Source organism: Sorex fumeus, unplaced genomic scaffold (genome assembly GCF_029834395.1).
Source record: "Sorex fumeus unplaced genomic scaffold, SorFum_2.1 ptg000050l, whole genome shotgun sequence".
Lineage (NCBI taxonomy): Eukaryota > Metazoa > Chordata > Mammalia > Eulipotyphla > Soricidae > Sorex > Sorex fumeus.
Genome location: NW_026606107.1, coordinates 15123461 through 15145818, shown reverse-complemented (window position 1 = coordinate 15145818; position 22358 = coordinate 15123461). Strand labels below are relative to the sequence as shown.

At 35.5% G+C, this 22358-nt stretch overlaps 1 protein-coding gene across 5 annotated transcripts in view; it reads right to left on the bottom strand.

Annotated features, from left to right (window-relative positions):
• Positions 1 to 22358, bottom strand: part of RPS6KA6 (ribosomal protein S6 kinase A6) — a 245187-nt gene that overhangs the window by 120170 nt on the left and 102659 nt on the right. For all 5 annotated transcript variants that reach the window (XM_056124119.1, XM_056124120.1, XM_056124121.1 and 2 more), the window contains 2 exons: positions 9015 to 9121; positions 8495 to 8532 (listed from right to left, as the gene is read on the bottom strand). In XM_056124119.1, coding sequence (XP_055980094.1) covers positions 8495 to 8532; positions 9015 to 9121 — 145 coding nt within the window. The remainder of the gene's footprint in view (positions 1 to 8494; positions 8533 to 9014; positions 9122 to 22358) is intronic.

Genomic DNA, 22358 nt, shown 5'->3' with positions numbered 1-22358 from the left:
AAGTCCCCTCTATCCCCATTTTGGCAAGGGTTTTCATCATGAATGGGTGTTGGATCTTGTCAAAAGCTTTCTCTGCGTCTATTGATATGATCATATGATTTTTATCTTTTCTTTTGTTGATATGATGGATTATTTTGATTGATTTCTGAATGTTGAACCATCCTTGCATCCCTGGTATGAATCCCACTTGTTCATGATGTATGATCTTTTTGATGAGTTGTTGTATTCTATTGGCTAGTATTTTGTTGAGAATCTTCGCATCCGTGTTCTTCAGGGATATTGGCCTGTAGTTTTCTTTTCTTGTGGTGTCTTTGTTTCCTTTTGGTATTAGAGAGATATGGGCTTCATAGAAGCTGTTTGGGAGAGTTTCTGTTTTTTAATTTCCTGGAAAAGCTTGAGAAGAATTGGCAATAGGTCCTCTTTAAATGTTTGGAAAAATTCTCTAGTAAATCCTTCTGGGCCTGGGCTTTTGTTTTTGGGAAGACTTTTGATTACAGTTTCAATTTCCTTGATGTCTATTCAGGTACTCTATATCTTCTTGATTCAGCTTTGGGAGATGGTAGGAATCCAGGAATTTATCCATTTCTTCCAGGTTCTCGTGTTTCGTGGCATAGAGACTTTCAAAGTAGTCTCTGATGATTTCTTGAATTTCTTTAGTTTCTGTTGTGATATCCCCATTCTTATTTCTGATTCGATTTATTAGGGTTCTCTCTCTCTCTGTTTCTTTGTGAGTGTTGCTAGTGGTTTATCTATCTTATTTATTTTCTCGAAGAACCAGCTCTTGGTTTCATTGATCTTTCGGATTGTTTCTTTGTTTTCCATGTCATTGATTTCTGCTCTACGTTTTATGATCTCTTTCCTTCTGCCTGATTTGTGCTCTTTCTGTTGATTCTTTTCTAAGGTCTTGAGCTGTGAGGTCAAATTGTTTATGTGTATCGTTTCTATCGACTTAAGATATGCTTGCAGAGCTAAAAATTTTACCCTTAATACAGCTTTCACTGCATCCCATAAGTTCTGGTAGTTTGTGTCTTCATTCTCATTTCTTTCCAAGTATCTTTTGATTTCATCCTTGACTTCGTTCCTGACCCACTCATTGTTCAGCATCAAGTTGTTTAATTTCCAGGTGTTTGATTTGGTTCTCGTGTCTTTGTGTGATTCACTTCTATCCTCAGTGCATCATGGTCTGAAAAGATGGCTGATACTATTTCTATCTTCTTGATTCTGTTGAGGTATGTTTTGTGTCCTAGAACATGGTCTATTTTGGAAAATGTTCTGTTAGCGCTGGAGAAGAATGTGTATTCTTTCTTTTGGGGGTATAAAGCCCTGTATAAGTCCATAAGCCCTTTCTCTTCTATTACTTCTTTCAAAGCCAATAATTCCTTGCTGGGTTTTGTTCTTGTTGATCTATCCAGAGGTGATAAGGCGATGTTGAAGTCTCCAAGTACTATTGTGTTGGTAGTGATGTCCTCCTTAAAATCTGTCAGCAGTTGTTTTAAATATTTAGCTGTTCCCTCATTAGGTGCGTATACATTTAAGAGTGTGATTTCTTCCTGTTGTACGTATCCCTTGATGAAGAGAAAATAGCCTTCACTGTCCCTTCTAATCTTTTTCAAGGTGAAATTAATGTTGTCGGATACTAGTATGGCCACCCTAGCTTTTTTGAAGGAGCTGTGTGCTTGCAGGTTTGTTTTCCATCCTTTGACTTTGAGTCTGTGTTTGCTCTGGCTGTTGAGGTGAGTTTCTTGTAGGCAGCAGAATGTTGGGTTCTGTCTCTGTATGCATTTTGCCACTCTGTGTCTCTTAACTGGTGAATTTAGACCACTGACATTGAGAGAGATGATGGTTATGGGGTTTTGTGTCATGTTTCTGTGCGGGTGTGTTGTGGTTGTAGGGTTTGTCTTTTCTTATAGTAGCCCCTTTAGGCCTTGCTTTAGGTTTGGTTTTGAGTCTATGAAGTTCCTGAGCTGCTGTTTATCTATAAAATAGTGTACTGTTCCTTCGATTTTGAGGGAGAGTTTAGCCGGGTAGAGTATTCTTGGGGAAGTATTCATTTCCGTGAGTTTTTTGACTATATCTCGCCACTGCCTTCGGGCTTGTAGGGTTTCCTCTGATAGGTCTGCTGTGAATCTAAGGGATGCTCCTTTGTATGTGATTTCCTTCTTTGGTCTTGCTGCTTGCAGTATTGTGTCTCTATCGGCAGTATCGATCATTCTAACTATGATATGTCTTGGAGTGTTTTTGTTGGGGTCTCTTTTAGCTGGCACCCTTCGGGCTCCTTGAACCTGAATGGCTGCATTGTGCAGCTCTGAGAAGTTTTCAGCAATGATTTGTTTGATGGTGTTTTTTTCGTTGGGATTGTTTCCCTGAGGTTCAGGTAGTCCCATGATTCTAATATTGTTCCTCTTGGAATCATCTGCTAGGACTCTGATTCTCTGTAGAGCCATTTTGAGGTCCCTTGCCGCTGTTTGTTGTTGCGTGTTGGCTTGTTGCAGCTGATCTTCCAGGTCACTGATTCTCTCTTCAGCTGTGGTCATGCTATTTTTAAGAGAAGAAACTGAGTTTCAAATTTCATCTATGGAATCTTTTAATCGTGACATTTCTGCCCTCATTTCTTCTCGTAATTTGTCGATTTTTTTCTGTGGTGTTACTGGCTGTCTGTCTGACTGTTTCATTGAGTTGATTGAACATCTTGATGACTTCGTATCTGAATTCTATGTCAGAGAGGTCCCTTAGGTGAGCTGTATTGACAGAATGGTCTAGATTGTTTTCGTTGTTCTCCCCTTATGTTGGAGATTTTCTTTGTTTCTTCATATTGCTGAGTAGGTTGGGAAGTAGATTCCTTGGGGACTAGGTTCCTTAGTATGGGAAAAGAACCTGCGGCCGCATGAGCGGCTGCCCGCCGAAAATGAAGCCACGCCCACGTTTGAGGCCACGCCCACTTTTGAGGAGGTCACGCCTCTACAGAACCCTGGGTTTGGGATGAGATGGGCGCAGCGGTCAGGAGTGAAGAGGGCAGGGCAGACGCTCAAAACTGCTTCTCTTCAGGCATCTCGGGGGACTCCTGGGGTCCTGCAGGGAAAGATGGAGGTCCCAGGGTCGCGAGCCGGCAGCTGTGCTGACCTGGATTTAAGATTAGATGGGCGCCGCCATCAGGAGTGAAGAGGGCAGGGCAGACGCTCAAAACTGCTTCTCTTCAGGCATCTCGGGGGACACCTGGGGTCCTGGATTTAAGATGAGATGGGCGCCGCCATCAGGAGTGAAGAGGGCAGGGCAGATGCTCAAAACTGCTTCTCCTCAGGCATCCGGATTTCTTCTTTGTGAAAGTTTCTATTCATTTCATCTCCCCATTTTTTGATGGGATTGAATGTTTTCTTTTTGTAGAGTTGAACCAGCACTTTGTATATCCTTGAAATTAACCCCTTATCAGATGTGTAGTTGGTGAATATCCTTTCCCATTTTGTAGAGTGTCTTTGTATTTTGGTCACTGTTTCTTTTGAGGTGCAGAAGCTTCTTAGTTTAAGATAGTTCCATTTGTCTATCTCCCACAGGATCCTTTTAGATTTGAGGAAAGACAGAAGCATTTTCTTCTTCTGAGAGAATATTCCCTATATACTAATGCACTTTTTTATCCATTGAACTCCCTCATGTTATCATCTGAAAACCATGATATCTGCCTCAGATCCATATGAAGCCATTGGAGGGGCAACTATTTAGGTATTAGCAATTAAGGTCAATCTTAGGGTAACTGAAGCTCAAATTAGTCAACATAACAAATGTCCAGTGTTGTATAAGATCCACCTACATTATTTGTGTTTTGGGGTTTAAACCACAATTCATTGCAGACATGCCTCTTTGTGTGTAAAACCCAAATTCTAATCCCATGAGGGATAAAATTTTTAGTTAAAATTTAAAATAAAATCAGCCACACCCTTATAAAGCATGCTATGGTTTTCACTCTAAGTACTTGGGTTTTGTTTAAAGTTGTAGTAGTTTCTTGCTTATCTACAGTTGTGTATCCAATCTCCTACTCTTATCCCTCACTCATATCCCCTGAAAGGGAAAACCATATTCCTTGCCTCTGTATCTAAGCCACTTATATCAAAGGGGTGAATAATTGAACTACAATGTCTGACTATACCACCCAAGTGATCAAACTAACTTCAAGAATTATTTAAATGTGAGGAGGCATTAAATAAAGCTTTAAATCATTTCATTTCTTACCCACATTAGAATATTTCCCCTAACCTCTTAAAAACCGTAATAAAACTTGTCATTTCTCCTTCAAAATTCTTTAAGTTACCGATACTAATGTAGCTTGAAATGGACTTTCTTTCTAACTTCTACAAAGGATCTCTGGGCAGATTCCTTTTGGAGAGGGCTCTGTCTACAGCCTATAACTTCAGCCGCTCTCAGCAGAAAGTAAACAGATAACCCATTTGACCACAATCCCCTGACAAACATGAGTCCCCTGCTAAAAAGGAGGAATTATGTACTAAGACGGGTAGAGAAAGTAAGGTGTGGTCAGACTGAAAGAAGAAAGATGGTAGAGAAAAAAATCATATGTATTTTTCATGAGGATAGGACAGAATGTGTCTGTTAAACTGGATAATCTCAATGACCTCACCTAGTAGATAATCATCTCAACATCATAGTCATGTTTTTTTCAGCTCTTTTGACTTAAACTCATTGAAGAAAGAAAAGGTTTTGCCTTTAATTTGAATGCTGCCATGGACATCCCATCAATAAACCAGGAGTTTCCCCCAATTTCTTTCCCTCCTCCTTCCCCTTCTCTTAAAATCTTTTCTAAAATTAAAAAAAAGTATGTTTGCTTAAAAACTAAAATAATCATTTTTCACATATCTTAAAATCACTTTCAGGGTACAGAGATATTAAAGGAGTTAAGACTTGCCTTGCATGAAGTTGACCCCGGGTCAGTTCCTGGCACCATATATAGTCCCTCAAGTATCAACAGCAAGTTAAAGTGAGTTTTCTCTTTCCAAGAGCTAAGAGGAAGCCCTAAAAAGTAAGTTATGAACCCCAGTCCATAACATGCATTTTTCAATGTAATACAAAGTTCTTTCCTGTATTTTGATGTTTTTAACTCCATATATTTCATGTCAAAAACATAATGTAGAGGGGCCAGATGGATAATATAGTGGGTAGGACATTTGCTTTGCATTCAGCCAACCTGCGTTTAATCCCTGGCACCCCATTTGTTCCCTTCAGGTTACCAGTAGTAATCCCATGAGCACGAAGCCAGGAGTAACCCCTGAACACTGCCAAGTGTGGCCCTACGACAAAAAAAAAGTAATGTAGAAAGAGCTGGTCTTCAAGGCCATTTCAGCTGAATATAAAAGCATACTTTGTGGAGAATACTGAATTATTCTTCCCATACAAAAGGAAGAGAACAGAATTATCTTATATATTTCAGCAATTTGTATCACTATAGAGAGTAACTTACTGAACCAATTTCTGAATAATGAAATGTTTGTTCTGATAAGGGACAAGTGGGCAAGAACATTTATAATGGGAGGCATTAGTTAACAGATTTAATAAAACTTACATGAAACACTGTTATTTTCTAAACAAAGAGAATTGTTAGGTAACATTTGCTGTATTTTTTTCTCCGTTAGGGGTAGTTAATATATATGTATATATATATATTTATAACTTTGTTACTGCTTTCTAATATTTACATTTTAAAAAGGTTCCCACAATACAGCAGTTCCGTGAATATATGTTAAAAGCAAAACTATTTCCTGTGACTATTATACTATCAATACAAATAATAAAATAACTTGAAATTATTTGGCATATATCTTAAAACTTACTTCTATTTCAATGTAACTTAAGTTTCTGATAGTTTATTTTTGCATCCACTCCTTTAGAAAAATTTACTCAAGCTATAACCCTCAAGAAACACATTAAAATAGCCACAGATAGCTCAAATGAAACTAAGTGTTCATTTTATCATTTTAATGGGATAGAATAAGTAAAATTTTTCTACACCAGAAAACTCATATAATTAAGAGAAGAAATTCCAAATATCTATAGTCCAAACACTGCAATAAATTACACTAATTAACTTGATGCTTACACATATACATTAAAAACTGAAGGAAGAATGAATTCAAGGTGCATCCAATTATGCTGTTGCCTACATTCCAGGTTGGTATGTGCAACTGGCTTTATTATTTTGTGGGATACCCTTAATGCTCTTCCGTGTGGAAAAGCCTACATACTTTCTTGAACATATTTCTTTATTCCATCATCTCCCTTCTTATACTCCCTAAATAAAGCTAGCTCCTTTAAAAAAAAGAAAGAATTCATGAGGAAGAGAGAAGTAAGACATATATAAGAAAAAAATTACTGAAGGAAAGACAAGAAGAAAAAAGGGATACATAATTGAATAATAACAAAAGAAACTAGAGTGAAAAGTAAAATCTTAACATACTTGTTATGAAGGGCACACTTTAACGTATGATACTGAGGTATTATAAAATTAAATCCAAATGTTCATTACTCATTAGAAAACAGAACTAGGTAATAATCAAAAGCAGTGCTATGGGACTAGAGAGCAAGAACAGCAGTTAAGGTGCATGCTTTTCATGTAGCTAACCCCTGTTCTATTCCTGGCATCCCATAAGGTTCCGCGAGCATCCTCAAGAGTAATTCCTGAGTGTAGAGCCAGGAGTTACCACTAAGCATTACCAGGTATGGGCGAAAAAAAAAAGAGCCCTGTGAATTATTTGATATCTATTATTATATGATTTCTTTTAAAAAGCACTGGTTCTGGATTAAATAAACTATACTGACCTGTTAAATACATATATAAATCATATTTTCCTGTTGCATGTCTTATATTTCTTGTTCATAAGTTTATAAAGATTCTAACTATTCTTCACTCCTAAGATTAATTTCAAAGGTTTAAATGTAGAATATATATTATAATCCAAAGCAGAAAACAATATGACACAGCTATTCAACCAATTAACCTTAAGGTAAATGAGACTAAAGTAAAATTTATTCAACATTTCGACAAACTATTTCTTACCTTTGACAAAACATAGTTTGTTAAACAAAATGAGACATATCTTAAGAAATTTACAATAAAATTTTGAATGCCCTGTAATAAAAATCATATATTGTAAAATCTCAAACAGAACTCATTATATTTGCTTGAGCTTTCAACTTAAAGATTCATACTTCATCTTTACATTGAAGCAGTACATTTAGAAATTTAAAACTTCTATCATTAAAGTATACTGTTCCAAATTCTCTGTAAAGACCTCATCTTCATTTTATGTTTTGACTTTCTGATTAATAAATACAGGATTTATTATTTAAAATATAAATAACTTTTTGAGGCAGGATTACTGAGCATAATGATATTAAATCCATGTAAGTTCTTTCATATACTGACTTCTCCTTTAGTAATGAGTAGCATTCTATTGCAAATGTGCATAGTTTATCCATTCACCTATTGAAGAATATTTCAGAACTTTCCAGTCTTAGAATATACAGGTAGAGATACAATTAAAATTCAGGAATAGGTTTTTTTGTGCACATAAGTTCTGATTTATCTATAATAAATGCACAGGAGGGGTGTGAGTACTCTAGATTCTGTGCTCCCAATAAAGTAATAAAAGTGGATATACAGAACTGATGAACAGTTGCCAGGACTTAAAAAAGGAGGAGAGAAAACCTGATAATAAATGAACAGCATCAGAGTTCTTCTCTGGTTAAGCAAAATCAAAAAGTGGTATTTAAATATACATATATGATGAAATGTTATAAAAGTATAGACAAGACAAAAGAAGACATGCAAAAATCGGTAAAAAACTTATATATAACCCAATTAGTTGTACTGCAACAATTTCCGGAATAATAAACAGAAAGTCATATATAAGATGTTACTATTGGGAGAAGCCAATAATGTATAATGGCTACACAAGACCTGTAGATATAAATTTTTAATTCATTGTGATTACAAACTATTTTAAAATAAAACATTTTACATAATGTATTAAGAATACTTTAACAACCATGTCCTGCAAAGATTAGTGTAGTGTATCAAATATAGGAGAGTCTAATACAAAACAAAGTAAAATAAAATATACTTTACATACAAAGAAAAAAATGAAACACTCACTATGAAGCACTTGGTTTAAGAGTTTAAACAGTATATTTCAAAATAATGTTTCAATCTATTTTTAAAATACAATGATGTGTTTTAACCAAGAAAATCAAATTTTATTTCTTAATGAGAATTAGCTGCTGCAAAATATTTTGGTATTAATATTATGACATATTAACTTATTTCATCTACATTTGAGATAAACTTTAGTTCATTAAGGAGATTAATAGAAGAAAAATTAAATGAAGAAAGATGTAAAAGAAAACAGGATTAGACATACAATAAAACCAAATATATATATATATACATAATAAAATGGGTCTAAGGTAGAAAAGAAATTGTAGTCATTTAGCATACCTGTTAACTTGATATGTCCTATTTCATCAAGCAAAATGCTGTAAATCAAAATTCACATTCAACAATATGAAATAAAATATTTTATATACAACATTTATACAAAAATAAATTTATACAAAAATATATATTTGGAATAGTTCAGTAACAGGTACTGAGACATTTTTAAATATTCATATGAATTGATATGTTATAAAGATATTTTTATAAGTTTCATAAAATGGAATAATTCATTATATTTTCAGGTAATCTTTTTTTTTTGCTTTTTGGGGGTCACACCTGATGATGCACAGGGGTTACTCCTGGCTCTGCACTCAGGAGTTACTCCTGGAGGTGCTCAGAGGACCATATGGGATGCTGGGAATTGAACCTGAGTCAGTCGCGTGCAAGGCAAACGCCTTACCCGCTGTGCTATCTCTCCAGCCCCAATTTTTAAGTAATCTTTGAAAGATTATATGTAGAATGCCAAAAATAGTAAAATAAATATTGATAACAGAGATACATAAGAAAAATATAGCGTTACTTTTCAGGCTTTAGGTCTCTATATACAATTCCTAATTGATGAAGATGATCCAAAGCAAGGGCCAGTTCTGCAAGGTAGAATTTCACATCTTCCTCTGTAAACAGAACCTAAAATAAAATAATAATTCACCATTTGATAGTTTTCAAGATTATTATTTTAAATGTATTACCTTACAAACTGTGAGACAAATACAGACAAAGATTAGTGGATAGATGAAACTACACTCTTTAGAAATGCTTTAATTTTAATTTAGTAAATATTATCATCTGGTGTGCGCTATATATTTGTTTTTTAATATTATTTTAGACGCTGTACTTTACAATTTTACATACAATCAAATGTATTGTTTTATACATTGAAAATTCCAACAGAATACCTACACAACTGTGTCTGCTTCCCTCTTCGATTTTCTCTGGGCGCCACATAACTCCCAAACCTCCACCCCCTAAATCTCTCTCTCTCTCTCTCTCTCTCTCTCTCTCTCTCTATATATATATATATATATAGGCAAAATGAATCCAACAGTACATCAAAAGGATCATATGTCATGGCCAAGGAGGATTTACCTCAGGAAAGCAAGAATAGTTTAGCATACAAGCCAATCTATGAAATACATCATATCAATATAACAAAAAATAAAACATATGATCATACAAATAGATCCAGTACCCATTAATGCCTAAAACTCTCAAAAAATGGGAACAGAATGAGCTCTTAATATGGTCAAAGCCATTAACCAATAAGCCAAAGCTAATATGTTCAATATGAAAAAATTGAAAGTCTTTCCTCTAAGATGAGGCACAAGATTTTCACTCTGATCATTATTACACAATATAGTTTTAGAAATCCTTATCATATCAATTAGGAAAGGAAAGAATTAAAGGAATCCATATTAGAAAATAATACATCAAACTACAACTATATGCAGGCAATATGATGCTAAGAATAATCTAAAGACTCTACCAAAAAAATTCCCAAAAAACAATAACCCTATACAAAAATATGTCAATTACAAAATCAACACACAGAAATTCATAGTATTCATACACGGAAACAATGAAACAGGAGAGGTTATTTTTTCAACATCCTTTTTACATCTGTGCCCCAAAATATCAAGTGCATTATATATTTTTACACTAAATGCACTGCACAGGATTTGCTTTTATAAATTACATTAATCTTAAAACAATTGTTTTGTCCTAACACAATACTTTTTGTTTTTTGACACATCTGGCTTTGTTCAGGGCTCAATCTGGTTCTGTACCCAGAACTCACTCCTAGCGCTGTTCTAGGGCTCACTACTAGCTCTGTACTCAGGGCTCACTCCTGGCTCAGTACTCAGGGCTAACTACTGGATCTGTACTTGGCACTCACTCCTGAAGATGTTCAGGGAACCATATGCTGTGCCAGATATTGAATCCAGATCAGCTACATATAATGTAAGAACCTTAGCCAGTGAACTATCGCTACAGCCCGGAATTATGATTGTGCTAGGCTAAAATACAATCATGCCATCAGGATATATAATACTTGTAGAAAAAGTTTTTAATTGGTAATACCACCATTTTTTCTATTTTCTATTTCACCATCAACTATAAATACTCAAGATTCTTAGCAGCTAAACTAACTCAAAACTTCTAATATACTAACAGACTGTTACATTAGAAATCCTAATATTAAACAGTCTTAACTCATTTGGCTTAAAAGGTAGTTCCAGGCCTCTTTTACTTAAGTACAAGAGGTTTTTTTCTCCTTCGCCTCGCTGGTTTGGTTTTTTGGATGGTACTGAGGGCTTACTCCTGGTTCTGCTTTCAGGGATCACTCCTGTAGGGCTTTGTGGAACATAAGAGGTGCCAAGGATCAAACCCAGGTCAGCTGCTTGCAAGGCACACAGTCTACCTGCTGTACTAGCTCTCCTGTCTCCTAGTACAATAGCAAAATAACTGGTTTTCAGTAGGAAGCTTACCACTGGGGCAAGACTTAGGGTAGAAATTAGGAAAAGTAACACTTGGGGAACCACATACGGGATATGTGCCTGCCAGAGGCAGGCTGGGGGTCAGGAGGGAAACTGGGAATATTGGTAGAGGATAGTGGAAACCAGCAAAGAGAATGGTGTTGGAAAATAGTACGTCTGACACTCAATCACAAATATCTTTGTAACTTTGTAATTCACAGTGATTCAATAAACATCAAAGAATTCTAAAAATAGATTGGAAAACATACCTTCTTTAAAAAATATTTAAAAATAGCGTTTCAAAGCATTGCATTACTCATTTTGTTTGTATCTGGGTAGAAAAGAATGATAAAGTGAAAAAAAGAACTAGATTTGGAATCAGAATTTGCAGTGCAACATTGACATTTAAACTTATGGGCATCAGTATCAAAATTGGTAAAATAAAAATACCTACTGTATTGACCAAATTAATTTATGTGAAAAAAGCTTTGGTAAAATGCTATGTGTGCAATTATGAATTATTATTGTTATAACTTTATGTATAGCTCATTCATTAGATAGAATTAGTTTATACAGAATGTTGGATACTTTTAAGAAATGTACTGGTTATATTTTTTTAATTTTTCTGGATTATTTGTAGAGTTCAAATTTGAATAGGACAGCATAAAATTTTGTGACCAGAATGTTTATTTGGAATCATGGCTTCTTAAACACTATGAACTCAGGTTAACAGCAAAATTGCACAAATGAAAAGTTAAAGACAATTCAGTCGGGACTGGAGCAATAGCACAGTGGATAGGGCATTTGCCTTGCATGTGGCCAACTCGGATTCGATGCCCAGCATCCCATAGAGTCCCCTGAGCACTGCCAGTGGTAATTCCTGAGTGCATGAGCCAGGAGTAATCCCTGTGCATCGCCAGGTGTGATCCAAAGAGCAGAAAAAAAGATAATTCAATCATGATATTCCACGAACATCTAAATAGAATAGTTATAAAATAAGTTATTCATATCTGTTTCAATTTATTCGAGCAAACTATAATGACCAAAAGTAGAGAGAGAGTATGGGGGAAATTATCTGCCATAAAGTTAGGGTGAGGATTGTGATGGGGGTGGGATACCAGGAACATTGGTGATAGAATATGTGCACTGGTGGAGGGATGGGTGTTTGCTCCTTATATGGCTGAAGTTCAAACATAAAAATCTTTGTTAACTGTATCTAACGGTGATCCAATTAAAAAGAATAAAATCACTTTATAATATGGTAACTCTCTTTGCAATTTTTGAGAAGTCTCCATATTGTTTTCCATAGATATTGAGACAATATTCTCAACAACCATAAATGTGGATCCCTTTTTCACGGCAGCCCCGCCACAACTCGAGACTTCTGATATATGTCATTTCACCAGTGTGAGCTAATACCTCATTGTTCTTAGTTGCATTTTTCAGATAACAAGTGATGATGATATTTTTCAAATGCCTGTTTAGTATTTGTGTGTCTTCTTTGAGGAAGTATCTATCTGCACATTTTTTAATTAAGACTTGATTCTAGTTGAGGTTTTGAGCTACTTTATTTATCTTGGCTATTAGCCCTTTTTCAGATTAGACATTCGCAATTTTTAAAATATTTCCTTTTCCAGAGCGATACTACAATGGGTAGTGTGTTTCACTTGCACTTGGCCGACCTGGGTTCTATCCCCAGCATCCTATATGCCCCCCCCCCTCCGAGCACTGCCAGAAGTAATTCCTGAGTATAGAGCCAGGAGCAAACCCTGAGAATCGCCAAGGTGTGACCCAAAAGCCAAAAAATTGGCTTTCAGATCACACCCAGCTCTTCTCAGAACTTACTCCTAGCTGTATTCTCAGGGATAATTCATGACAGTACTCAGGAGATGATATATGATTCCAGGTGACTTGCAAATGTTTTCTATAATTCTATAGGATATCTTCTTATTTTATCCATCATATAGGATATTCAATCCATCATGTAGGATATCTTCTTATTTTATCCATCATATATTTTACAGTAAAGAAACTTTTAGTTGTATGCCGCAGCATTTTTGTACTTTTGCCTTTGTATTCATTGCCAGTGTGGTTGAGTCACTGAACACACCCCTAAAGTCAATAAGATAGAAGGTTTTACTTATGTTTTCCTCAATATATTTATTTTGGAATTGATTCTGGTATCAAACTCTTTGATACAAACTTAATTAAATTTAAGGTATTAGATGGGGGTACAATTTAATTTTTTGCGTATGGGCAACCAGCTTTCTTGGCACAATTTGTTGTGGAAAAGGGTTTTTTATCTTCTCCACTGAATATAATTAATTTTTCTGTCAAAAATAATGGTCAATATCTCTGAAGTATTATATCTAGGCTCTCAATTATATTTCATTGCTGGGGGCCCTATCTTAATCCACTACCACACTATTTTTCTACTATAGATTTATAATGTAGAAGATCCTGAAATATCACAAAAAATTTTAATAAATAAATCCAGTAAAGTAGCAGTATACATTATGCAAACTCCATGCTTTTATACAGTCAAACGAGTTTGAATCCCTAAAACTATATATGATCCCCGTATGTAATTATAGGGAGTGATCTTAAAGAGTGATTCATATGGACAGAACCAGAACTATTTCCTGAGTACTACTATTGTAGCTCTCGCCCTATAAAAACTTTAAAATTATGCCCAACTATATAAAGTACCTAGAAATTAACATAATCAAGGACATGAAAGTTTTATACTGTGAATTAACAGCACTTTTGAAAGAAATCAAAGAGGATTCAGGAAAAGGAAAAATAATCCATGTCCATGTATTGGAGGAATAAAGATGGTCTGAATGATCATTGTACCAAAATCATTATGTATATTCAATAAAATCTCCATCAAATACCCAATTGCATTTTTAACAAAAATCATTAAAAGTTGTATGAAATCATAAAATTCCATGAATAGCCAAAACAATTGTGATTAAAAAATGACTGGAGGTATTACATTCTCTTATTTTAAAGTATACAGTAAAGTATGGTAATCAAAAGAGTGCTGTCCCTGCCACATGTGCTGAGGGAGAAGGCAGTTGGGATAGAGAAGGGAGCACTAACACAATGATGGCTGGAGGGATCTTTAGGATGGGAGAAGTGTGTTCAAAGTAGACTAAGGACCAAACATGATGGTCTCTCAGTTATCTGTATTACAAACCACGAAGCCCAAAAATAGAGAGAAAGAAGGAAGGTACTTGCCACGAGGCAGGGGATGGGATGTGGGAGGGTGGTGGGGGTGATACTGGGAAAATTAAGGCTGGAAAATGTGCACTGGTGGAGGGATGAGTCTTCAATCATTTTATGACTGAAATTCAATCATGAAAGCTTTGCAACTCTATCTCACAGTGAGTCAATTAAAAAAAAGTAGTGTACTAAAACAAGAATAGATTATCAGACCAATACATATGAGATCCCAGGGAAAAGATAAATCCTCAAATAAAGGGACAGTTAGTCTATGACATTAGAGTTAGATATATTAACTGGAGCAAATTAAAGCCTCTTCAACCAATTGGGAAAACTGGAAGGCAAAAAGCTGGAGGCAAATACCAAAAAACACCAAAATAACCCTGATATACAATACACAATATACATAATGAAAAGTAGATTAAAAAAATATCGTTTATATCAGAAAATATAGTATACTGAGGTAAGTATAGGTAAAAATCTCCAGGATAGAGAGTTCACATATTTTTTCACTATTTTGACTATACTGGGTAAGTCAAAAACAAAAATGAAATAAAACAAAAAATAGAATTTTATCAAACTAAAAAGGTTTTACGGGACAAAAGAAACAGAAGCTGTAATTACAAGATTGAATGGGGAAATTTTTCACAAGAACAATGAAATAATGCAATTTTCTGCAACCTGGTTGGAACTGGAAGATACATGTTGAATGAAGTAGGCCAGAAGAAGAACACAGGATGATCTCATTTATATGTGGTATATAGGATACCTGGCTGGGGCTGGAGCGATAGCACAGCGGGTAGGGCGTTTGCCTTGCACGCAGCCAACATGGCCGACCCGAGTTCGATTCCTCCGCCCCTCTCGGAGAGCCCGGCAAGCTACCGAGAGTATTCGATATGCCAGACACAGTAACAACAAAGTCTCCAATGGAGACTTTACTGGGCCCGCTCGAGCAAATCGATGATCAACGGGAGGGCCTTTACTTTTTACTTTAGGATACCTGGATGAGGAAATTTAATATAATGTAGTAAATGGGTGGTGGCTTAGATTACCCTTGAGCCCACCGTAAAGGTGGAATATTGACAGAAATACAATGTGGGCTGAATTAGGATAAGAAAGGAGAGAAATGACGGGGACAGCTTTCAGGGGTCTCCAGTATACGTATACTGTGGGAAAGTGGAGTAACTGTATATCCAAAGTACAGACTCAACAACACAAAAAAACATGAGATCTAAACAACATCCACCAAACTTTGAAATATGACTGTCAAGGTAGCAGGTTGGGGGCTCTTTGAACACAGGCAGGAGAGAGAGTGGCATAAATGGCATTGATAAGTTAACACTGGTGGAGGGATTAATGTTGGAATATTGGGTAACTAAGACTCAACTATCAATAATTTGTAAATCACAGTTCTTTAATTAAATAAGTTTTTAAAAATAAAATATTTGCACATAATACATTAGATAAAGGACTAATATCTAAGATACAAAAGCACTGGATAACGAAAGTATGGTATATGGTCACAATGGAGTACTACTCGGAAATCATGCAATCTGTTGCTACAAGGATGCATCTGGAGATTATTATATTGAGTGAAGTTAATAATAGGGAGGGGCAGAGACAGAATGATCTCTCTCATATGTGGGATATAATGAACACAGTAAGAAAATAAATGGCCAAAGGGAACAGAAACTGTAAACTGGTCTTTAGTAGGAAGGTTACTATGTCTGGGGTGTGGGGTAGGAAAGGTAGGATGTGGGAGGGGGTACACTTGGACAATGGTAGAGGGACATGAACACTTTGGTGGTGCTAGAATGATATACACATGAAACCCAACCATTAACATTGTTGTAGACCATAGTTCTTAAACTATTTTTAATTATGTGCTACTTTATTTGAATAACATAAAAACAACAATTATTAAGAAGGCTTAAAATATAAAAAAGAATAACTCCATCAAAATATGGAGAGAGGGTATAAAAAGACAATTTAATGTAAAAAAGTGATACTGTCACTTGCTATCACAGAGATGCTAATGAAAATGACAATGAACCATCATCTCACATCCATGTGAATAGAAAATGTCAAAAAGACTGGGGGAAAACAGTGTTGACAAAGATTTTGTGAGGAAAGAAAAAAACTCTCATTCATTGCTCATGATAATGTCATCTAACTATAGAAAACAGAATGGAGACTTGCTTAAAACACTAAGAATATGACTCAGATATCGCATTTGCTGCCAGAAAACCCAAGAAAAATAAAATATCATTTTGAAGAGACAAACACACATCACTGTTCATTATAAGACTTAAAACAATAGATATAATGTGGAAAGAACCCAGATTTCCAATAAAAGATGATAAGGTAAAAAAAATTATGGTGTGCATACACAATGGATGGAAAACTATGTAGCTGTTGAAAAGATGGACTCTTACAGCTTGCTTAAACTTGGAAGGAACTGGAAGGCACCATTTTAAGTAGTTAGAGGTGTAGAGAGAGATGACACAAGGAAATACAGAACAATGATGGAGAATAAACTGTTACCTTTTGAGTGAAAAACTATGGGTACTGAGTAGTAGTGAAAGTGTCTGGGGAAGAGGGAACAGATGAACTAGAGGTGACATAAAAACCAGCATAAATGGTCTGGGGCACTTCAATGATATAAAAATGACAGTAACTATGTTCACTGAAACTATGAAAGTTAACACTTCAACAATGAACTTAGTTTTATTTCATGAGCTATAATAAAAATTAAATTCTAAATTTCACAATTTAAATATTCTTCAAAAAATGGCAAAAAATGAAACAATAAACTTGTTTGTGTTAGTAAAAAAGAAATCACGATATGGTCATAGACATTTTATAATCAATTACTTTTACTTTTTTTATTTATTTATGCTTTATGGGAAACACCTGGCAATGCACAGGGATTACTCCTGGCTTTACACTCAGGAATTACTCCTAGCAGTGCTCGGGGTACCATATGGGATGCTAGGAATCAAACTTGGGTCAGCGGTGTGCATGGCAAACGCCCTACATGCTGTACTATCGCTCCAGCCCCTTATTTTTATTTTTATGTATGTTCTGTATAGTAGCTTAAATCTACTGCATCTGGATAAATGTAATTTTTTAAAACAAACTAGAAAATTAAAAGTCCCAAATTAAGAACTTAAACTATAAGAAAAAATTTTAAAAAGAAAAACTAAAGGCATGTATAAAATTGAAATATGGAAAATGAAATAGAAAATCAGGAATATCAAAATCTGATTTGGATTTTAAAAAAACACCATTGAAAAAAACAAAGCTTAAATGGACACAAAAGAAAAAAAAGTAATAAAATCATGAATGACTGAAGACTCTCACTACTAATTCAATGACAATAAAAAAGACAATGTAATGAAAGCATTGGGCCATCAAATTCAGTATCACTGATGAAATAAACAAATTCTTAAAAAAACACAATATAATGGATCACTCAAGAAAAACATAAATTAATAACTCCATGTGGATTAGATAATTAGAACAGCATAACAAAGTCTCAGAACAATGTTGATTCACTGAATAATTCTCCCATCATTTAGTACCAATTTAACACTGAACTCTGACAGACAACTGAAGAGAAAAAAAAACTATAAAATTGGAATTTCACTGACACTAAAATTACACAAACAGCATAAAGACAGACAAATTTAGTCAAACCACAAAAAAACTGATACAAAAGTTCTTAACAAAAATTTACAAAACTAATCTAACAATACAAAAATAAATACTTCAAAAACTTGAAATTCTTCGACAGAGAAAAAATTTCTTCATATTTTGTCAATACTTTTTACCAGATTTTAGGTTCAAGGCTGGAGAGATAATACAGCAGATAAGGGCCAACCTGGGTTCAATACCTAGCATCCCGTACAGCCCCCCAAACATAACCAGGAGGCATTCCTGAGTTCAGGGACAGGGGTGGCCCCAAAACAAAAACAAACAAAAGGTTTTTTTCTTAAATTTTTATTAGTGAAAGACCATGAGGTACAGTTTTAGACTTACAATTTTTTATGCTTGGGTTTCAGATATACAATGATCGAGTACCAATCCCTCCAACAGTGCCCATTCTCCATCAACACCAGTTCCAGTCCAGTGTCCCTCCCACCCCCTCCCTCTGCATCCCATCCTACCTCTGTGGCAGGGAATTCCCTTTTGTTATCTCTCTCCTTTTGAGTGCTGTGGTTTGCAAAAGAGACCTTGAGTGGCAATCTTGTTAGGTTTATAGTCTACTCTCCTCACGCATTTCCCATACTGAGAGGAACCTCTCAACACCCTTTATTTGGTGCTCCCTTCTCTATCTGAGCTGCCTTTTTCTTGGGTGTTAGTCTCCTATTTTGTTACTTTATGTTCCCCAGATGAATGCATTCTTTCTATGTCTATCCCTCTCTTTCTAACTCATTTCTCTTAGTAGTGGAGAAACTGGGCATCCTTGTCTCGTCCCTGATCTTAAGGGCAAGGCACTTAGTTTTTCCCCATTGAGGATGATGCTTGCTGTAGGCTTGTGATAGATGGCTTTAACTATATTGAGGAAAGTCCCCTCTATTCCCAATTTGGCGAGGATTTTCATCATAAATGGGTGCTGGATCTTATCAAATGTGATCTCTGCATCCATTGATATGATCATATGATATTTATTTTTTCTTTTATTGATATGTTGGATTATGTTAATTGATTTCTGAATGTTAAACCATCCTTGCATCCCCAGAATGAATCCCACTTGGTCATGATGTATGATCTTTTTGATGAGTTGTTGAATTCTATTTGCTAGTATTTTGTTGTAAATCTTTGCATCTGTTTTAATCAGGGATACAGGCCTGTAGTTTTCTTTTTTTGTGGTGTCTCTGTTTTCCTTTGGTATTAGGGAGATATATGCTTCACAGAAGCTGTTTGGGAGGATTTCTTTTTTTTTTCAATTTCCTGGAAAAGCTTGAGAAGAACTGGCAATAGGTCTTCTTTAAATGTTTGGAAAAATTCGCTAGTGACTCAACCTGGACCTGGGCTTTTGTTTTTGAGAAGACTTTTGATTACAGTTTCAATTTCCTTGATGTTAATAGGTCTATTCAGGTGCTCTATATCTTCTTGATTCAGCTTTGGGAGATGATAGGAATCCAGGAATTTATCCATTTCTTCTATGTTCTCTTGTTTCGTGGCATACAGACTGTCAAAGTAGCCTCTGATGATCTTTTGAAGTTCTTTGGTTTCTGTTGTGATATCATCATTCTCATTTCTTCTTCGGTTTATTAGGGTTCCTTCTCTCTGTTTCTTTGTGAGTGTAGCTAGTGGTTTGTCTAATTTATTTTCTTGAAGAACCAACTCTTAGTTTCAGTGATCTTTCGAATTGTTTCTTTGGTTTCCAAGTCGTTAACTTCTGCTCTAAGTTTTATGATCTCTTTCCTTCTGCCCGATTTGGGCTCCTTCTGTTGATCCTTTTGTAAGATCTTGAGCTGTGAAATCAGTTGTTTATGTGCATCCTTTCTATGTAACTAAGATATGCTTGCAGAGCTATAAATGTTTCCCTTAATATGGCTTTCGCTGCATCCCATAAGTTCTGGTAGTTTGTGTCTTCATTCTCATTTGTTTCCAGGTATCTTCTGATTTCATCCTTGACTTCCTTCCTGATCCATTCGTTGCTCAGCATTGAGTTGTTTAATTTCCAGGTGTTTGATTTGGTTCTCCGTGTCTGTGTGTGATTCATTTCTATTCTGAGTGCATCGTGGTGTGAAAAGATTGCTGGTAGTATTTCTATCTTCCTGATTCTATTGAGATATGTTTTGTGGCCTACCACATGGTCTATTTTGGAAAATGTTCCATGCACATTGGAGAAGTATGTGTATTCTTTCTTTTGGGGGTATAAACCCCTATATAGGTCTATAAGTCCTTTCTCTTCTATTTCTTCTTTTAAAGTAAATATTTCCTTGCTGAGTTTTGTTCTTGTTGATCTATCCAGAGGTGACAGGGCGATGCTAAAGTCTCCAACTTCTATTGTGTTGCTAGCAATGCCCACCTTAAAATCTGTTAACAGTTGTTTCAAGTATTTAGCTGTTCCCTCGTTAGGTGCGTATACATTTAAGAGTGCAATTTCTTCCTGTTGTACATATCCCTTGATGAAGAGAAAGTGCCCTGTGCTCTTCCTTCTAATCTTTTTCAACTTGAAATTAATATTGTCGGAAAACTAGTATGGCCACAGCAGCTTTTTTAAGGGAGTTGTTTGCTTGCAGGATTGTTTTCTATCCTTTTACTTTGAGTCTGTTTTTGCTCTGATTGTTCATTTAGGCCGTTAACATTAAGAGAGATTACTGTCATGGGATTTTGTGCCATGTTTCTGTAGGGGTTGTTTGTGTTTCTAAGTGTTTTCTTTCTTATCCTACAGGAGCCCCTTTAACCCTTCTTTTAGTTTCGGTTTTGAGTCTATGAAGTTCCTGAGCTGACAAAAACAAACAAAAGATTACAGGCACAAATGATGATCTCAATAAAATTAGAAAAGGCATCATGTGATAAATTTTCTTATAAAAAACTCCAGAAAATGAAGTTAACAGATAATGCCTTTTGCAGAACAACACAGAACATGAAAAATTGACATGTATTTCATTACAATTTCTCCTAAGATTAATGAACCAAGAATATTTGCTCTCAACAATTTTATTAAACCAGAAGGTGATGTCAGTTCAACAAATACAAATTAAATAATGTCTGTAATAAAGAAGATTAAAACTGTTTTCAGATCACAGATAGAAAATTAAGTTGAACCTATGACAAATAGCTGCTTTAACTTTAGATAGACTGTGACAAAAGTCAAATGGAACACTGAGTAAAATTCGTTCTAACCTGGAATGCAAAATAAGTAGTATCACTCTCACAGAAGAATATTAAAAACTCCAAAGCAAAATCAAATCAATGACTAAAATATGAAAAAAGGAAGTGAATGTTTAAAAAAATGAATAAATAAATATTTATCAGATAAATCTCACACTGCATTAGAAGTTTAAATATGATGGTAATAGGAATGCAACATGAAGAAAAAGAGGTGAGTACCTGTTCAAGAAATAAAGGTTGAGGGGCTGGAGATATAGTATAGCCAATAGAGTGCTTGCCTGAAACACATGTGACCTGGTTTCAATATTGGCACACCAGGTGCACCCCCAAACCCAAAGGGGGAAATTTTTGAGCATAAAACCAGTAGTAAACCTCAGAAATTCTGGATGTTGTCCCAAACCAAACGACAACAACAAAAATAGAAATTGAGAACTTTGAAATAATAAGCAAAGAGCTAAATATAAATGTATAGGAACACTGAGCAAACATCAATATTTATTTTAATTTTGATTAGTGAAACACTATGAGGTACAGTTGTAGACTTACAAATTGTTGTGCTTGGGCTTCAATTATACAATGATCAAGTACCCATGCCTCCACTGGTAAGCATTTTCCACCAGCTCCGATCCCAGTATCCCTCCCAGCCCCCAGCCACCCCATCGCCCCTGCCTCTGTGGCAGGGCATTCCCTTTTGTTCTCTCTCTCCTATTCATTCCTGTGGTTTGAAAAAGAGGCATTGAGAGGCAAACATGTTTGGTCTATAGTCTACTTTCAGCATGTATCTCCCATCCTGGGAGGATCCATCCACCACCCTTTATTTGTTGCTCCCTTCTCTATATAAGCTGCCTATTCCCCTACCATTTGAGGCTGGCCTCCAAGCTATGGAGTGAACCTCCTGGTACTTATCTCACCTATTCTTGGGTGTTAGTCTCCTATTTTGTTACATTATGTACCCCATACGAGTGCAATCTTTCTATGTCTTTCCCTCTCTTTCTGAGCATTTCGCTTAGCATGATACTTTGCATGTAGTATCAATTGTATGTAAATTTCATGATTTCATCTTTTCTAACATCTACATAGTATTTCATTGTGTAGATGTACCAAAGTTTCTTTAACCAGTCATTTGTTCTCGGGCACTCAGCTTTTTTACAGATTCTGGCTATTGTAAAGAGTGCTGCAATGAACAAACAAGTGCAGATGTCGCTTCGAATATAATTTTTTGCCTTTCTCGGGTATATTCCCGAAATGGTATTGCTGGGTAAAATGGGAGCTCAATTTCTAATTTTTTGAGAATCGACCATACTGTTTTC